This window comes from Mastigoproctus giganteus, chromosome 1 (genome assembly GCF_048544385.1).
Source record: "Mastigoproctus giganteus isolate SK-2022 chromosome 1, ASM4854438v1, whole genome shotgun sequence".
Taxonomy (NCBI): domain Eukaryota; kingdom Metazoa; phylum Arthropoda; class Arachnida; order Uropygi; family Thelyphonidae; genus Mastigoproctus; species Mastigoproctus giganteus.
In genome coordinates, this window is record NC_143575.1 from 236,298,706 (window position 1) to 236,318,307 (window position 19,602).

General features: G+C 38.4%; 1 protein-coding gene across 1 annotated transcript in view; it reads left to right on the forward strand.

Moving 5' to 3' along the window:
• The first annotated feature begins 499 nt into the window (after positions 1–499).
• LOC150091663 (uncharacterized) overlaps positions 500–19,602 on the forward strand; it is a 61,809-nt gene continuing 42,706 nt past the window's right edge. The window contains exons 1-5 of the mRNA XM_090369156.1: positions 500–533; positions 6,385–6,479; positions 8,483–8,756; positions 10,771–11,037; positions 17,131–17,505. Coding sequence (XP_090225282.1) covers positions 500–533; positions 6,385–6,479; positions 8,483–8,756; positions 10,771–11,037; positions 17,131–17,505 — 1,045 coding nt within the window. The remainder of the gene's footprint in view (positions 534–6,384; positions 6,480–8,482; positions 8,757–10,770; positions 11,038–17,130; positions 17,506–19,602) is intronic.

Below are 19,602 nucleotides of genomic sequence, written 5' to 3' on the forward strand. Positions count from 1 at the left end.
GGGTGCTTCATTTAATCTGCCTACTTTCTTTTAAGAGTTCTCCAAGCATGCCTCACTGAGTTCTTGACCTCTAAAAGAAGACGCGCCATCTGACCTCATCATTCAGTCCGATTAACTGGAGAATGACATTCGCCGTTCTCCGAAATACTAAACACATGCATCCTTTCTTCCATCTAAGGTCACACTTTCGCATTTATTACGAATGAGTCGCTGTCCGGCAGTAAACCTGGGAGTTATATAATGACTTCCGTTGGGGGCACACACGAGACTAGCTTTAGCATCACGTGTTGGCAGTGACAGTGACGTTCCACTACAGAGGGTCAAAAGCAGAGGGCAGGACTCAGACTGTGTCCGCAGCTCATTTCCATCCACTATGCCCTTCCCGGAAGTCTATTCTGCAAAACGGAAGTGTTGGTGTGATGCCGCCGAAAATCAGCAATCCTACATCCCCTTTACCTTTCCCCCCCATGTGATCGAGCTTCATTACTTTTTTGTTAGCATGAGTAATATGCCTGCATCAGGACCCTCCATTGGTGAGTTTCTCTTACGTCATCAGGTAAGATAAGTCTATCTGTAACTCATCAGGTGGGCTGTCTAGTAAATCAAAGTCGAACGAGCATATTACGGTTTTAGATTTTCAGTGCGACCACAGTATGGTTTTCAGTCACTAGAGCAACACAAGATGGTCCTTCATTCTACAATCTCTACAATGGTTCCTCTGGTATCATTCCTTGCTGCCCTTCGCATCCTCACTGAAGGTAAACCGTGATATTTGATAACTTTGAGTACAGGTAGTGATGATTGCAATCGTGATTTAAATGCGCATTTTGGCAATTTCAAAATGTTAACATTTTTAAATTTTTGAAAATATTTTTTTTCCGATTGATTTTTTCACTAATGGTAGGAGAATAAATGCTTTTGTATACATCATACATTTACGGTTGTGATACCAATTTTTTTTATCTCAATTATTTATTATAAAAGTACCATGCTATGGATAATAAATTAATACTTATTTAATTAATATTATAATTAATTCAAAATATTAATTAATTTACATAATATAATTATAAATTAACATTAGGCGCATTTCTGATATTTGGCCATATTAAAATTTCCAGTTACGAGCCTGGTTCCAGCAAAACTTTCTGGTTTCAGAAAAAACGAGGACAAAAATTTTCAATGCATATGTGTTTGTTGTTGTTTAAATATCCCAAATCTATTCAAACTATAAGGGGTTTGTGTTATGTTTATAAATTATTATGGTTCTCAAGGTTAGCTTGTTTTTGTGAAGAAATAAAACACCACAGGGAAAAAAAAAGATGGTTTTAAACTTTTCAAAAGGAGTAGTGAGGGACAAAGGCGCTGAATCACTACTTCCATTATGTATATTATAGTAAAGAAGAAGGGATTAGCATTTATAAATGAGTGAAGTGCACAAATATTTATCATTTTTTACTGAGCATCAAGAAGACAACAACATAAATAAATTCTTTGGATTACCAGTGAGTAAAGTAATAAAAATGCCATTAAAGAATCACGGATTGGACCAACTGTTTAAGCAATGAATCCTTTCAAAATCTTGTCTACTGAAGAAAGAAAATTGAGCTCATGACATCTTAGAAAAAACTCTAGAATTTCTTTCTATTATATATATATATACCTGGAATGAGGTACTGACTTATATTATATATCCTAAGTATACAATGAATTTTTGGATCATGGGAAGTGTAAAGGTGAGCAAAATAATGGTAATTGGTCCTTGTGGCGTGTCACAGACATTTCTCGGGTATGACAAGCTAGGTCTTGCTACCTGGAAGTCTAAAACGCTGATGGAACCGATATTCGGGTGATACTTGAGTCAAGTGGACCGAATTTCTGCGAAGTACATTCGTTCTGTGACAACCAAAGCCTGCTTATACCTTCACTATGGTGGACTGTTAGTATCCGTGGTATAACTCCTGTGTTTAGGTCCTGAAATACGGCACCTATACTCTGGCGGTGACCACTCAGGTGCGAATCAACGTAAGAAGGAGTCAAGGTGTGGTGTACACACCACACAGGGGAATGTCGCCCCTTTGTGCTACCAGGCATTACGAAGTGGCGCTCAATGGAGCAATACCATCACTTTGATTATTGGAGGCTTGAAGTGCTGAAATCCAACTTTAGCCTCCAGAGCAAAACTCTGGCAAATCCCTCATCTCTTCCATCATGCAGTACAATTGATGTCTTTTGAGGTTATGATGGATATCATGGCGATATCCAGTCTGCCTTACATATCGGGGGTTCAGCTACTCCAAAACGGTGTTCGCAGGCCAGCCGCTAGATAGTACACCGTACCGAACCTATTGGTAACTCTCTAGTAGGCATCCAGATCAGCTAGTGCATAATATCACTCTGCAAGACAGTGAGTAGGGGTAGTCCGAGTAGTGTGAATGAAAAGTGTCGAGGGCTCGTTATGTGATGGAGCTGGGAATATTCTTACTGTGGGCACGCCATATCCAAAAATTTCATTACTTCATACAGCATGTCCTCCCCACCTTTTCTTACCCCTGAATACATCATGAATAGTCAAACTAATAGAAGAAACTTATCTGGGAAAAGATCTAAACCTCCCAAACAATTCTTCGTTCATTTCACAAATATACTCAGTTCCAGTCTAAATGATGCCCGTTTCAACTTACAGTCTGCCAAGCACCACTAACTTCATTTTTTTACAGAATCTCAAACACTGCTCATCTCAGTTTTCCCAATTATTCGCTGTACGATTCTTTTCGCTTCAAAGGTGATACTTCGTTCTGATATCCCCTGTCAGATACTTAGCAATTTAGAATCTTATATTTTTCGCTCTTCTTTGACTTAAAATCTTTCTCTCTCTCTCTCTCTCTCTCTCTCTCTCTCTCTCTCTCTCTCTCTCTCTCTCTCTCTCTCTCTCTCTCTCTCTCTACCTTATTCTGTCAAATTCATTTGTTACTTCTATCAATCTCCCAATTTCACTAATCACTTGGAACTCTTTGAAGTTCGACTTTCTCCAGTACAACTTTTCTCACAGTGAGGTAATTTTCCTTGACAATTTTTATGTTCACAGCTCCAGCTGACTTCAATTTCCTACTCACACGGAAATTGAAGTGAGCTGTGATGCTGAAGCTTTTGTATTTACTGAAGGTCTCGCACAGATTTTCTTAATTCAATTAACTGCAAACATATTCGTATGTCCAGTTTCTTCTCATCATTTTGATTTTGTTACATTTACTTTTTCCATGTTTTTCTCAACCTAGAACCAGTGCCCTTTATACTTTTTTCTAATAACAGCTCATCTTAAGCTCTTTTAGCCGTATCTTCAAGATGACTAATCTGATACCTCGTTTCTTTGGTGTAAAACTGTATATCGCTTTAACAATTTATTTCATAATGAGTTATAACCAATATTTTAGTTATTTCTTGCAAATAATCAAGGCCATTTGGTTAAGTATGTCACAAATATATATTTCTATCTCAATAAGAGTTTTTGTAGAGAGGTTAGAATGATTTGCATAACGGTTTTTAAACAAATACATTGAACAGACATATTGAAAACACTTTGATATATATCAGTCAAGCTGTCTTTCGTTTAACAATCTTTCTCCTTGCGCAACCGAAGGTTGTAGGTTAATTTCTAGACAAAAATAAAATAAAATATAATATAATATAATATGAAGTTTGCGCCATCTACACAATTTTTTTTTTCTTGTAGAAATTATGTAATAATTTCTGTAATAAATTCGTGTCATTGCTCTAATTTTATAGCGTCATCCAGTTAATTTTGGCACATGGCCAAAACTCCCCGACAGTCTTTTGAAAATACTGTATCAAAATTTTATTACATAGTTAAGAACAAGGCATGCACCAGGGTATTCACCACAGGATTCAGTACTTCTCAGTAGTAGGAGTCTCAGAGGCTGGAGAAGAAGCAGGGTTGGCACATCGAGACTTCTGCCTTGAATCCTGTGCCTTCTCTTCGATGGCTATATAAGTGCGCTGAGGCATCTTCTTCCAGAATAATTCCGTCTCATTGGCTTTGAAAACCTGTTCGGGTTTATATCCCTTCTCCTCGATGAGCTTCTTCAGTTGTGCAGGGTAAGCCTTAGCAGCCTCGTGATCAGCTGAAGCAGACTCACCCGCGGAGTGAATAACGCCTCTTGAATTTCTGGAATAAACCTTTGCTGGCAATGAAAGTGGTTTCCGCAGTGCTTCTAGTACAAGGAGTTAAACCTTGTAAAGAAAGGGGGCCTTAGCGGAAATCATACCAATGTTCACAGGCAGGTTGTTTTTCTTGTGCTGATCTTCGATCCAAATGAACAGTGCATTCTCCATTTTTAACATCACTTCATCACGTACATAAGCCGCGTATTCGATAAGAATTCAACCAGTTTGCACTGCCTCTCTGATCTCAGTTTCTTGTTTCCTTATGTATTGTACGGTACCGCACTTTCTCGTTCAAAGTCTTCAATTTCTTGGCCCTTTTAGTCTTTTGTTCGTCGCTAGATACACTTCGTTTAGAACCCATGGGTATTCACATAATCACTGTAATATTTTAAGCACAAGTAGCCTAACGAAAGACACACGCCGTCCTACTCGGATGTCGCTCACTGGGTGAATGGTGCTAGCAGCAGCCAAATTTTTAGTATGATAAATTTCAACCATCAACGCGAAAACAAGAATCCGCGAATACAGATCCCGCGAATATGGAGACCCAACTGTATTAACTTGTCTTTGCCTTAACAGATATTATTAGCTTTATTATCTGATAAGGCTTTTTTCCAAATAATGTTCAGTTAGATTCAAATTGAGTTCAGTTAGATTCATAATAATAATTTATTGCTACAAGTTCAGACGCATACACAGCCGTATAGCGGAGCAGTTCACCTGGCTTATAAGGGTCCCTGACGCAATCCTAGATCAAGGAACCACTTTTCCGAAAGCTAAGGACAAACACATCACAAACCCGGCGAAGTTCAGACCGATCACTTGTTTCCCAACAATATACACTGAAAGGACAGCATTTATGGGGTACTGAGTTCCTGGACAATGCGATGCTGTCATCTCTCTCGCTAGCGGACGAACCCACCGCTTGGCAGGTATATAAGTACAATGTATCACTGCATTCACGTAGACGGTAATTCGATGTCAGTATGGATTTCCGGAATAACATCTCAACGTGAGTTAACCGACTTTGAAAGAGAGGTGATAGTAGGTGCTCGACGCATGGGTAACTCTATCACTGATGTGGTACAGAAATTGAACTATTCCAGTTTGATGGTATCAGGACTGTTTCGAGAATACGCCATTTTCGGAATAACATCTCAACGATGTGGGCGGAGAAAGGTGGTGGATGAACGTGGCCGCCGACATCTGTTTTGTATTGTTTCAGCCAACCGGAGAGCGACAGTGGCACAAATCACCGCCGACTTCAACGAGGAAGGTGCCAGAAACGTCTCCACAAAAACCATCATGCGATCATTAGTCGCAGTAGGTTATGGGAGCCGCCGACCCACCAAAGTTCCAGACCATGTCACAGGACTCTACGCCTCAACTGGGTGAAAGAACATCTGCACTGGACCTTGGAAGATTGGAGACGGGTCTCCTAGTCCGATGAGTCCCGTTTACAATTATTTCGAGCGAACGGGAGCGTGCGTATCCGGCGGAAACTGCACGAACCTATGTACCCTTCATGTCAACAAGGAACTGTTCAGCAGGTGGACGGTCGGTAATGGTCTGAGGGGGGTGTTCAACTGGCACACGCTGGGACCTCTGGTACGTCTAGACACATCTATGAACGGTCCAGGTTATGTGTCCATCCTTGCAGACCATCTGCAGCCCTCCATGGTCATCGTGCACCCACAGGGAAATGGACTCTTCCAACAGGAAAATGCGCCTCTCCACAGAGCCGAAGGTGACTAGAACATGGCTCGAAGAGAATTTCGCTGATTTGACCACCATGGAATAGCCTCCCCGTTCACCAGACATGAACCCTGTGGAGTATCTTTGGGATGCTGCGGAAAGGTCCGTTCGAGATTTGGATCCTCCACCCAGGAATGCGATGGAATTATGGACAGCGTTGCAGCAACCATGGTTGGAAATACCTGTGGAACGCTATCGTGAACTAGTGGACTCAGTGCTTCGCCGTGTGACTACCCTTATCAGGGCGAAAGATGGGCCTACCCGTTACTAGGTAGGTATCCTATGACTTCTGTCCACTCAGTGTATATTCCTACAGCTAAACAAATGACACTTTGAAACATTGAATAATGGAGAACCCCTTAGAAAAGTCTGTAAAGTGATATTTTGTAAATGAAAATGTTTCCACGATGATCTTATTAATTACTATTATTATAATTTTTTCAGCTCAAAGTTGTCCAGAAGGTGTTATGACCTATGTAGTGGTGCCGAATTACAGGCTGGGAAACAGCGGGGGGTTGAGTACACAGCAAATTGAAGTGGTAAGTAGAACGCTGCGCTATGCATTTGCTGGAAATATTGTGTTTATAAATAGTATTTATGTATATTTGTATTCCAAATATGAACTCTTATATTTGTTTATTAAGCGATTCTTGCATAGTTATGATGTAACTTAAAATCTATATTTTTAGTTACATCATACCAACCAGCGATTGGGAGCCGCTGGTCTAATGCACCATGAATCGTGAATTTCTTGAAGTTTTCTATGGAAATTTTTAAATAGAATATTAAATAGTTATAAGATAATAAATAAATTAATTTTCTGCTTCTACTGCGGAACGATCACCTAAGGTCAGAAGAATTCATAAAATAGGTAGAATACGTGGAACGTCACCGTATTTAGCAATTACATGGGCTTCATGCATGCATCTAAGAACTATGTTATTTTACGTTAAATTGCTTAACGATTTTATTTTGACAGAAAAATCTTAAATTCGTGGATACACTATCAAAATTCTTGTAAATATGTTCACACTATTTTTCAACTGGTTTTATAGGAGGAAATTATTTTGATTTCCCTGAAGAGAAGCATTAGAACATAATTCCCGATAAAGGGGTAGGGAGCGCATTGGGCTTAAAAAAAGTTGAGAACAAGTAATTGAATAACTCACCGAGTATTATCAATTAGTGGCTAATCATGTTCACGAATGCCAATAAGACAGTTCCATGGTTTTCTTTGTACAGTTCGACAAGCACTGTAATAAACACTAATTTTTCTGTAGTGTCAAAAAATATTGCAGATAAAGCAAAAGCATTGGGTTAGCTGCAGTTCATTTGAAATGATCCAGTCATTAGATAGAATTTTTGAAAGATGAAGTAATAGTTTTACCATTAACTATATTATCCGAATCATATAGGAGGGGGGGTATCAAAAAGTTCGTACCCTTACCTAGAAATAATAGACTTATAAAGGTGAAACTTCACAGAAACTTCAACCTTTGCTATGTACTCTCCATGTATAGTAACACATTTCTCTCATCTATGGATCAGTTGTTTAATGCCTTGATCATAGAAGTCCGCACTTTGTCTGAAACCACGATTCCACTTCATTGATGACTTCCTGAGACGAATCAAAGCGGCATCCACGCATGTCTTTGACATGTCTTTAGTCTCTGGATCATACTGGTACACACAGAATTTGTCATTTGTCACCAACCGATCAAAAAAGTTCTCAACATCCCCGTTACACAAATCCAACAGTTGGCGAGAACATTGCTGACGCCTTTGCTGAAGGTCGAATGCAATCTTGGAACCCATCGTGCGGAGACCTTAGACATGTGCAGATGGTCATGTAAAAGGGGTCTGCGCGGTAGCACTGTGGTATCGTCGCCGTCCTTCTCTTGGCTCGTCAAAGACACTTGTACGACCGCACTGGAACTCACGTTTCCACTTTTTTACAGTGTCATAGGATGGACAATTCTGCCCATACACAGCTTTAATTTCTCCGTCAATTTCCTGAGCTTTCTTGCCCTGCAAATGCGGGAACTTGATCACTGCTCGATACTCCACTTTATCAACCATAGCGTCCTTCCTCAGATTCCGGTCTCCATCTCTGGTGTACCATCACCTGTCCTACGGGAATGATATTTCACTGTTAGTTATTGAATATATAGACAACTTATATCCTACTGATGTTTTATTTAGGTCAGGGTACGAAATTTCTGATACCCCACTGGTATTTGTTTATGTACAGTACCGTATATACAAGTATAAGATATGTGTAAGGGTGTTATAAGTACACCTCACTTTAGTAGAAGCTAGTTAAGTATATAATTATATTTTATAGATGTAGTAAACATTTAAATAGAATATAAGAAAAAAAATTATTATTATGCGTATCTTATTGTTATGGTCCTGTTTTATAAATATACTTCAAATAAATTTGATTATTAAAAAGAATTCAAGTGGCTTCGAATATCGTGCTATATCATCCAAATTATTTGATCGCTACTTTGAATATATATTGTTTTGTATTTCTTTCTAGGTTACAAGGCCGGGGATGCCTGCTGATGTTCTAAAAGACTGCATGACCCGTTGTTCGGATCATCGTACTACGGTCATCAAGGAATGCAAATCATTTGCATTTTTACCCGGAAAGAGAATTTTACCACCTGACGCCTCAAATACAAATGGTGTTCTAGACCACAGCGACCCATCTTCGCCTCCTGGTGCGAATCTGTACGAGCAGTCTACATGTTACTTTTACTCCAACACAGTCCCACCTGAAGGAAGTGGAATTTTAGTCAAGCAAGATAACTGTTGGTATTTCTCCAAAGTGTGTTTGCCGAGTACGTATCAATCCAATAGTTAAATATTGAAGTTTAATCATAGACATATTTTAATAAACAAGAAAGAAAATAATATATATAAATAAGTTATACAAATACCATGCCCACTTTTTTCAGAAACTTTTTGCATTAAAAACCAGATGCGCATCTTATGCATGGATCAGGCTCCTGGATAACAACAACGCATACATCGTGTTACTGTTAACAAAGCGTTTGCATCAACTTATCTCTTAAACTGTCAACTGTATGTGAATGTGGTTCCTAAAGTGAAACAGAACAGAAATGGCAAACTCTAACAAGCATCATTTTCCAAATGCAGACAGACAGAGAGAGAGAGAGAGAGAGAATTGCCAATATGTAGTGGACATGAACAAAACATGATGATGAAGGCGAGCATATGGTAGCTTTCCATTATCCTCAGCGCCGTTGAATGGGTCTGCAGCTGCACATTCAGCATATGCGTTAAGCGTCAAAGCAATAAGGCCATTGCTTGCATTCTGTGGTCGATTTGCCTGTTTGCTGAATGAAAAACCAAGCTACTTTCATCTGAGACCGACTAACTCAGCCACGTTGTGAAAAAAAGTCCATAAAAATTCCTCATGTCATTGACGGGATTCAGCCTTTTTCAGCCATGGTAGGGAGGACGGTAATTATATCCACTCTGCTACTCGCGAGGGCGTATATTCAGCTCATGTTTACGGGACGGTAAAACTTCATATTCTGCTTTAGGCCGTCTGACTCACATTTGAATGATAATGTTGTCAGAACTTCCTCCTGTATAAGATGGAACTCGAACCCAGACACCATTCGGGTGGGAAGTAGCTAAGCTGCTATATTGAAGCAGAAGTCTAAATGAAACATGTACTGGAATACACATTTCATGATATTGCACTTGTATATTAAAACTATTGAATAAATGCACATTTAACCATGTCTTTAAATTAAACGTTTTCTTCGCGGTTGATATCAATAAAAAATTAAACTATTCTAACACGTCATGTCATGTATATGTCATATAAAGTGTAAATAACATATCTTACAACATGATATTAGCACTGGCTTAAAATCATAGAAGTAGGAGAAAATAAGTCATATTGCTTGTCTGTTGTAAAGTAAACAACTAAGCCTTATTAAGCCGTATATACTGTAATTAAATTGTGTGTATGTTTTGTGGTCAATTTGCTCTTTTTTGGCGAAAAACCCAGTTTCCGGTTGAAAAAACCATGCTACCCTCACTCAACCACGTTGTGAAACAGGTCCATAAAAATTCCTCACGTCATCAGGCAACCATGCATCAGACAGGTGTACCAGACAACCATGCTACCCTCACTCAACCACGTTGTGAAACAGGTCCATAAAAATTCCTCACGTCATCGATGAGTTGGTTGTCTGGTAGGTTGTTGTTGTATGGTTCTAGCGCATCAGCGACTTAGGCCATATTACGCCATATATGTTGTCTGTAAATTACGTGTTCTGCTGTTTGTTTTGCTGGGCGAAAAACCCGAGTTTCCGGAAGGAAAACCATGCTACCCCCTTTATCTGAGGCCGACTAACTCAGCCACGTTGTGAAAAAGACCCATAGAAATTCTTCTCGTTACTGACGGGATTCGAACTCAAGTCTTTTCCACCTAAGAAATTTTGTAATCCATGTTCTTACTCATTGTGCATGTGAACAAGAAACTGTTAAGGGACTTGTAACATGATGCTCATTTATTAAATTTGCTTATCTTGGTGTATGAAGTGTTAGAATAGTTTATTTCTACATGCACATTTATTGGTATATAAATATATTTTTAATAATTTATCAAAAATCAACCGTGTGCATGGTATTTGGATAACCTACGGTAATTGTTAAAAAAAATTGGTGCTAGCCACTGAGTTGTCCAAATGTCAAAAAATTATGTATTATTGTTGTTTACTCTGCTTAACTTACTAATTTACTCTGTCTGTTTCTTTTTGTGCCTTTCGCTTCTGGTTTCCATAGTATCACCAGCCCATGTTATAAATCAAAGAAGTTGCCTGATTAGAATCCCTGGTTATCTGACTGAACCAAATCCTAACACCAAGGAGGAACATGCCGCCAACAGTACAGAATGTTTATCAAAGTGTGTCACAGATCGAGATTGCCTCTCTGTAACTTATGATCAAGGTGCTCAGAGCTGTCGAATAAGTAAAGAGACGCGCTCAGTGAATCCAAACAATTTTAAGGAATGTCCGAACTGTGACTATTATGAGAATTACTGTCGTTCAGGTAAGTGTAATTTAAATTAAGAAATATATTCAGTTTATTATATAATTAAATGTTTAAATATTGTTAAGATTTATCAAGTTAATAATAATAATTATTATCTTGATAACTCACCTCTTTATTCTGCTTGTATTACGTAGTATACATAGTGTTTGGGGATGAGGCCCCACTGGTGGTTTCCCACAACTGCGCCTTTAGTACTCTTGTGAGGAAAACAGTACTCTGCAAGCCAGAAGTGTGTGTGTGGAGTGTGGGTTTATGTAGATTTATGTCGTGTTCTGTCCTTCTTCTGGCTTCTTGGCAGCGGGGCCCCTGTTGCGACTCCACGTTGCCTGTATACACACACCACTAGGAGGTGAGCCAGGCAGTAGAGATTGCTTCTCTGGCTGGTAGTTGCCAGGGTCGACTGAGCTTCCTGGACAGAGATCAAGTTTTAAAAAAAGGGGGAGAAAAAGAAGAAAAAAAAAAAAAAAAAAAAAGGAGAATTTGGGAGCAGTATCAAGTGGGAAAGGAAAGGTAGAAATATTGGGGACGTGGAGGAAGACATCCCCAAGGAGGATGTAGCTTACTCCATAAGGCAAGTGGGGTAAGGGAACAGGAATCAAAGCGTACTGAGCAAGGGAGCTCAGTACACATCGACATCAGGCCAAGACAATCTTAGAATAAGACAAGTTCTGTATAGATTCGTCAAGGTTAGATTGTTTATCCAGTCAAGTGTACCCAAGAGTCTAATTTAGGTACTTTTTCACAATTGATTGTCGTTGATATTATTTCGTCTGTTGGCCACTTGCTGGGTTTTTCGTCGTGTGAAGAGGTTTTGCGCGAAGCATGTGAAAGCGTTGTAATCCTCTTCAGAGTCTAACAGATGATTTTCTCGATTTCTTGGTAGGTATTCTATCGTAGTAATGAAGATGCATTGTAGGTCTTGGTGTAATGGACAGTCATGCATCAAGTGTTGTCAGCTTTTGCTTTAATAGATCCGTGTCCAGTCAAGAGAAAAGTTGGGTACAGGCCGGGGGAGAACCAGAGGGGAGAACTCAGTTACCCTTTGCCAATGTCAAGGATAAATTTTCGCGTGATTTTACCTTTAGGTGAGTTTGTCCATCTTTCTTGCCATCCCTAATGTAGATGGGTAACAAGACGTTTATTTTCTGCTCTGCAGCTGTTCGCCGGGTCCACTGTGAAGCCTCGGAAGGTATAAAGGATCCCTTTTGGACATTTGGTACAGAAGTCCGCAGCGGACGATCTCCAAATCAAGTGGAAGGGTCTGTAGTGCATGGGTGCTAACTGTGCAGCAGGCACTGGTGATGGTTAAGAGGATTGAACGCTGAATAGTTACAAGGGTCTTCCTGTTTGTTGCAGTTGTGGCCTTCGTGAACCAGATGCCAGAATAGTTGGGAATAAATAAGACTAATAACAGAATAATAAGAATAGGTAATAGCTGAGATAAATATGGCCTTGTAAAACAATGACAGAGTGCGCTTTCAGTTCCTATTTATGTCGTGAGACTCTAGCAACCAGGACAGCACAATTTCTGATCTTTACTCTCAGATTTTTAAGATGTGCTTGTAATGACAGTTTGGATCGAGGATGCTGCTGCCAAGATGTTTTAGCTGCGTTGTTAGTTTAACTGTTTTACCTCCAATTTTTATTTGTGTGTGGTTGCTGGACATTTAGAATACCCTTCAGCAGGATAGAGCTGGTTTTTGTTGGGAAGATTTTCAGATGGTGCAATCTTGCTTGTATTACAAAAAAAAAAAAAAAAAAAAAAAAACAAACAAAAAAAAAAAACTATTATTTTTAGGCTACCCGAATAATTAAATACATCTGCCGTGCATTGGGTATTATGTCTGGGTGCGCATTGGGTATTATGGTCGATTTGCCTGTTTTGCTGGACGAAAAACTCGATTTGCGAGGGGGGAAACCTTACTATCTACGCCTGAGACCGACTAACTCAGCCACGGAGTGAAAAAAGCTCATTAAAGTTCCTTAATGAAGGCTCATTAAGGATTCGAACGCTGGCCTTTTCTACCCGGTGTGGGGACGAAGGCGATGATACCACTGTCCTGCCGCGCAGACTTGCTTGTAGTACAATCGATATCGGCTTTTCGAAAAGACTAGCACTCTTTTTGCCATTACGTTTTCAATAGTTGTTTCTTCAATTTTGAGTTTTATAGCACCAACATTAGCAGTTTTAAGCTGGGTAAATTTAATGAAGTGCACTTCAAGGAGGAAGAATTTTAACGGGTTTTTTTAACTATGTAGTAGAATTATCTCCAGAGACTTATATAATTTTCGTAGAATTGTCTTCAGAGTTCCTAAATAATTATTAAATGTTTAAAGTAATATTAGATAAACATTAAGCTTTTCAACGGATTTCTGAAAGTTCATGTATAGCTTTGTTATATAGCGAACAATTGTATAATTAGTTCTGTATGTTACAAGCAAATACTCTACTACGAGGGTATTTCCTAAAGGAATGAACGCGGTAATGTCGTGTAAAGCAATAAATTTTTATTTCAAAAGAATTATTATACTCCTTCAGTATAATCTGACGCTTGTCAATCACTGCTTGCCTTCGATATAGAAGCTTTTAAATACTAGCAACCTTTTTTGGCTGAATTATTGGATCCATGGGTCATGGTTTCTGAAAGTTTGTTAAGAGACGAGAATGGAATTTTGCAAATGGTACGGGATTCCCTCATCTTTGGAAAAAAATTGAAGTCCAGCGGCGATGATGGAGATCGTGTCCAGATTATATGAAGGGTGTATTAGAATTTCTTAGTTATATTTGTTCATTAAAGGGGTCACTTGTTGCTAGAACACATCTGGCAGAAACCATTCGCTTTCGTAATACTTCTTTCTGCATCCGATAAACGCTCACTTTGGACATAGAGGCTTCCTTAGCAACATTTCCGTTTTCTTTCTTTAGTTTCCGTCCAAAACTGTGGCAACAGTGATAACGAAGGTATCTTCAGTTGCGGTTACTTGTCTTCCCAATCTCGAGTAATCCGAAATGCTTCGACCGTCTTCTCAAAAAAGCTGTAGCATTAAACACTGCACTTTGATCAATTGAATTGCCACCGGTGGTGTAACTATGGTATATCGAATGAGGTCTCGGCCATGGGAGTCGATTCGCTGTAGATGCCGAATGGAAAACAACTGAATTTATAATTAATTTTTAAAATATAAATGCAGTTGTTTTCTAAATCAATTTTAAACAACCCTGTAGTGTTAGTTAAAAAGCTACAGTTTTTGGATAATAATTTAATTAATTAGTAAAAATTCGAGGTTAGAACGATACCAGCTCCCCAAGCGGAACAACTGCTGGGTTGAAAGTGCATTACTTTTGGCACCGTTTTATAGATGATTATTTAAATAATTACGTATACTTACACATATTTTTCGGATTAGTAATTTTTTATTAGAATACGTGAATTTTTGTACTTTAATAAAATTTACCCAATTTGTTTAAATATACAGTATTTACTGAACGAAGTGTTGACTAACTGAGAAAAAAGTAAGTTTATTCTAGCGTGATTTTTTTATTATTTTTTAAAATCTTTAACAGTTATAATAATCTAATTATCTGCAAGTTTACACGCGCTCAATTTTCGTCTGTTAACTTCGTATACACAACTAACCAGAGGGAGTGGCGCTGCTGTGTAATCGCATAGCGAAATAAATTAGGGCTATTTAGTAAAATGGATAAAAATCTAGTATTTTTAATCATCCTATTGTATTCAAAAACAAGCTTGCCAAGCGAAAAACCATTAGAACCTTACAGATTAATTAAGAGGTTAGTTGAACGTTTTTATTCAATATTATAAACGTTTTCTAGATCATTAGACCTAGCTTATAGTTAGGCCTAATACTGAATCGTAGCAATTTGGATCAGACTGCTTATTCCAGAAAGAGCCAAATAGTTCTGACAGTAGTAATGCCATCACAATGTCTCAAGCTAAAAGAATGAAAGTAAAGTTCCTCGCGAACTTTTAAGTTGCTAATGCTTCTAAAAACCAAATAACAACAATAACAACAACACCATACTATCCTCTTCGTAATCTTTTTGCTTTTATAATTATTATATATATTTTTCCCAAAGCAGAGGTTTTGTGCCTATACATTAAATTTTCAATGCGTAATGAATATTAACACAAAAATTTATGTTGATATTCGTAACATTCATATGTTAACTGCATCGGATCTTCTTTTATCCTACACCGTTTGTGAAGCTAAGAAGCTCTTTTTGAAATTATAGAAGTAAAATATAATATATTATTTTTTATTTCAGCGAACACTTTGAAGACCTCTAGATAGAATTTATTCAATGGTTAATGCAGTTAGTTTTCTGCTATTCATGTCCCATTTATTACCAAAGCACTTACATGCATTGTGCCCAGGAATATGAAAAGAAAGGGCCGATAAAAAACTCAAACAAAAAAATATGGTAACTTAAATTTTTCATATATTAAAATTTACACCGTGTGCTTTAAATCTTGTTATTTATCCTACAAAGGCTCATACAATACTCATAATGAAGTTGGTGAGTGGTATGCGCAATAGTCCGACCCTGCCACTAATCCAACCTGTGGTGACATTTGTATCGATTCTGTTTGTTCCAAATGATATTTGTGAAATCTGTTTTAGAGCAAATTTTAACCAATAATCAAAATAAATGCTGTACTTTCCACTCTTAGTTGATATACACTGAGTGATCACTGAATTATGACCAACCCTATGAAAACTGAATGCGACCCGTTGACCACATGAGGTACAAGAGTGCGGAGTTAGTCGACCTACGTAGCATAGATAAGGTGTCAGTGGTTCAGTAGATAGTAAAATTCCGAGCGTGATGGGTAAAAGGAAGGATTTATCGGACTTTGATAAAGGACAGATTGTGGGTGCGCGACGAGCTGGTGCCTCGATTTCCCAAATTGCTGAACTGGTGGGGTGTTCGAGAGCCGCTGTAGTTAAAGTATACCAGGAGTGGCGTCAAAATGGTCAAACAACGACCCGACGGCAAAACTGCAAAGGTCAGCGAAAGGTTGATGTTAGAGGTGAACGCCGGGTCCGACGACTCGTACAGGCGAACAGGCGCAGCACTGTTGAAGAGTTGACTACCCAATACAACATGGGCCAACCCGGAACAATATCTGGCATGACCATGCATCGCTGGCTTGCACGTACGGGCTATACCAACAGACGACCCCTACGGCATCCTCTCCTAACTAAGGTTCATCGGCGTAAAAGACTCGCCTGGTGCAAAGAGCATGCAAGTTGGATTTTAGAAAGCTGGAAGAAGGTGTGCTGGTCGGATCAGTCATGTTATTCACTCCACACCGTGGATGATCCTGTACGGATTTGGCGTCAACAACATGAGGCTCTTCATCCACCATGCATGGTATCAAAAGTGCAGGCCAGTGGAGGCAGATGTATGGTGTTGGGCATGTTTCACTGGCAGGAACTTAGACCCCTGGTGCATGTGGAACAACGTATCAGTGGCCTCCACTATCGTCAACTGCTTGCTGACTGTGTACACCCCGCTATGTTACACTTTTTCCCGAGTGGCGATGGTATCTTCCAAGATGACAATTCACCGAGCCATCGGGCACTTGTTGTAAGAATGGTTTGAGGAATACAGTTCTGACTTCCAGCATATCGATTGAGCTCCGAAATTCCCCGATATCAATCCCATAGGCACTTGTGGGATACATGGAAAGGCATATCAGGTGTCTGGATACACCAATCACCTCCATACTTGCATTGCTGACTGCATTACTCACAGCTTGGTTGGCCATACCTCCCGAACGCTTTCGACATCTTGTTGAATCAACGACACGTCGGATAGCTGCTGTACTGAGGGAAAAAAGAGGACCTACGAAGTATTAGGTAAGTGGTCATAATTCAGTGATCACTCAGTGTAATTGCTTAAAGCGAAAAAACATCATGCTGATGTCTTCCTCTACCAGTTATATGTTCGGACTTTTCATTCTAGGCTTTATTTCCAAACGCCCCATTCATTTTTTTTTTTTCATGCTTCAGCATAACGTGTAAAATGAAATTCTGTTTTATTTGACATTCTCTTTTCTTCAGCTAAAATTAGTACAGTATTTATAAATCATTTTCTACTTCGCGTTCATCCATTTTTTTGCCTTTCCGATTCAGCTGCCGAAGACTGTACCCACCTTACATTTATAATGGAATCGGAGAAAAAACCAGATAATGTTGATGGCTGGGAAGTCATCTCGACCCAAGATGCTGAACAATGTTCGCAACGTTGTGTCCCAAGGGACGACCAGCAACAACTTCCTTATATATGTCGTTGGTTTCACTACGATATGGAAAGTGGTCAATGCACGCTGTATCCCAAGGATCTCCTCTATGCAGATAATGGGCCTCAGTTGCAGCCAACATTAAAGACAAGTAAAGGAGACTTTTATAAAGTCTTATGTCACAATTCAAACAGAGGTAGGTAAAAATTGTTTTTTGCAAATTAGTGTAACTTGAACAAAATATATCGCATTTATTCTTTGGAATTAAAATTTATTGTCCGTGACTTCCTCGATTAATAAACAGAAAACTAACTGGGCTGGCACTAATATCGGAAAATATCAGTGCAAAAGAAGCTGTCGCCTATACTTTATGAGACGCTGCTTTTAAGCTTAATTAAGTGACTTTAACTTATGAATTCTGGACTAAAAACTTAGTTATACTTCTTTTCGTATTTTGTATTTACTCTAGAAAAGACTGCTGAAAAATATAACGATTTTTTTGTTTAATCGAGCGTAAATTATAATAATAGTGAACATTTGAAAATAATTCGTCCATTACCATCAGTTGAATAAGATTTCAAGTCATAGAAGAACCATTTTCAGATATGGAGGAAACAAGTGACAATAATTAACCGTAATGATATTTAATGAAGTGACAACAGAAAATTTTAGTACCACTAAAGTTTTATCATTTTTAAAAGACAAAAATTGTAAGCTCCTGACACAAACGTTTCCTTCCTTTCACCCATTGAAGTCCCACATGGAAGCCTGAAAATCTTCATTGCTTCAATGATACCAGCGTCTGTCTACTTCCGGATGGCACTTATTTCCTGAAAGTTCTACACTGGTGGTTTTAATCTGCATGACAAAGACCTTCGATTCAATAGTAACCTGCGAACAAATTTCGAATAACAAAGCCTTTTTTGGATGAATTGCGTTTATAGTCGTGCCTAACGAAGCAGGATACGTAAAATTCCATTTTGGTTTTTTTAACCATTTTTGGTTAGCGAATAATTTTTTTGAAACACGACATTAGGCATATAAAAATAATGAAAAGAACCATCGATATATACGTCACCCCAATTTTTGAACCCTCCCTTGTCAAACATCTTTACAAAATCCACCATAAAATTACTTCACAAATTGAAGATTCTTCCTCTAACGCCCTCCTAATTTCCACTTCCAAAAGTTCGTTGTAACTAATATCTGAAGCATTGTTTCTAAAAAAAGAAACAGGTTTTATTTTTTGATGTAATGAATAGTATTCTGTTGTACATGCGTCATAAACTGTATATTATATTTATCCTACATAGAAAATGCAATTTTATGAGGAGAAACGGGAGGATAAATATTCATATTTCATGAAAATTTTCATGGCATATGGAAAAGTTTTCATAATTTAATAAAAATAAACTGAATAAAAAATTAATAGTTTCGAAATTCAAATCTACGTCCTACAATTCCTTCAACTACAACGAAGTTTAAAATTAGGCAATTTAAGATATCTATTTTATTCCGTGTTTTTCTGTGTATTGATCATTTTTCTGAAAATCAGAAAGAACGTTTATATCCAGCAGCTGATTTCCTAAACTTTTAGTAATTATCGCCCCATTTGTTTTATTAAAAGCTCTTTATTAAATTCATATTATAACTCAAATGATAAAAATGCTATCCTTTTCGTTTCTGAATAGGAGTAATGTCGATGCTGCCATTACAAGTTATTACAATCAAAACTTTGTTTCAACCTTTAGTAAATTCTGCTTTCTTGGTGTAAGGATTAGTTGTTGTAATTAGTTTTTAGGCGCATTGGCAACTAAGGCCATATTGCTCCGTGTATACTGTCTGTAAATTGTGCGTGTTCTGTGGTCGATTTTCTGTTTGCTGGACGGAAAACCAGAGTTTCCGGGAGATAAAACCATGCTGCCCTTGCCTGAGACCGACTAACTCAGCTACGTTGTGAAAAAGACCTTTAAAAATTCCTGCCGTCATCGATGGTACTCGAACTCGGGTCTTTTCCACCCGGTGTGGGGAGGACAGCGATTCTAACAACTGTGCTACCCACGAGGGCAGGATTAGTTGGAGAACAGATAATACAGAAACGATCGGTGATGAAAAATCTTCTGAACTTTGAAAATGTCTTTTATTCAAAGAATAGAAATTAAATATATTTTAAAATTTATTTCAGAAACTACGCCAAAAGTTCTTGAATCCCTCACCCTCTTTGTTATAAATCGTTCAAAAATATCAGCGATCTCGCTTCCCCATAAACGTGACGTAATATGGATGGTTCCAA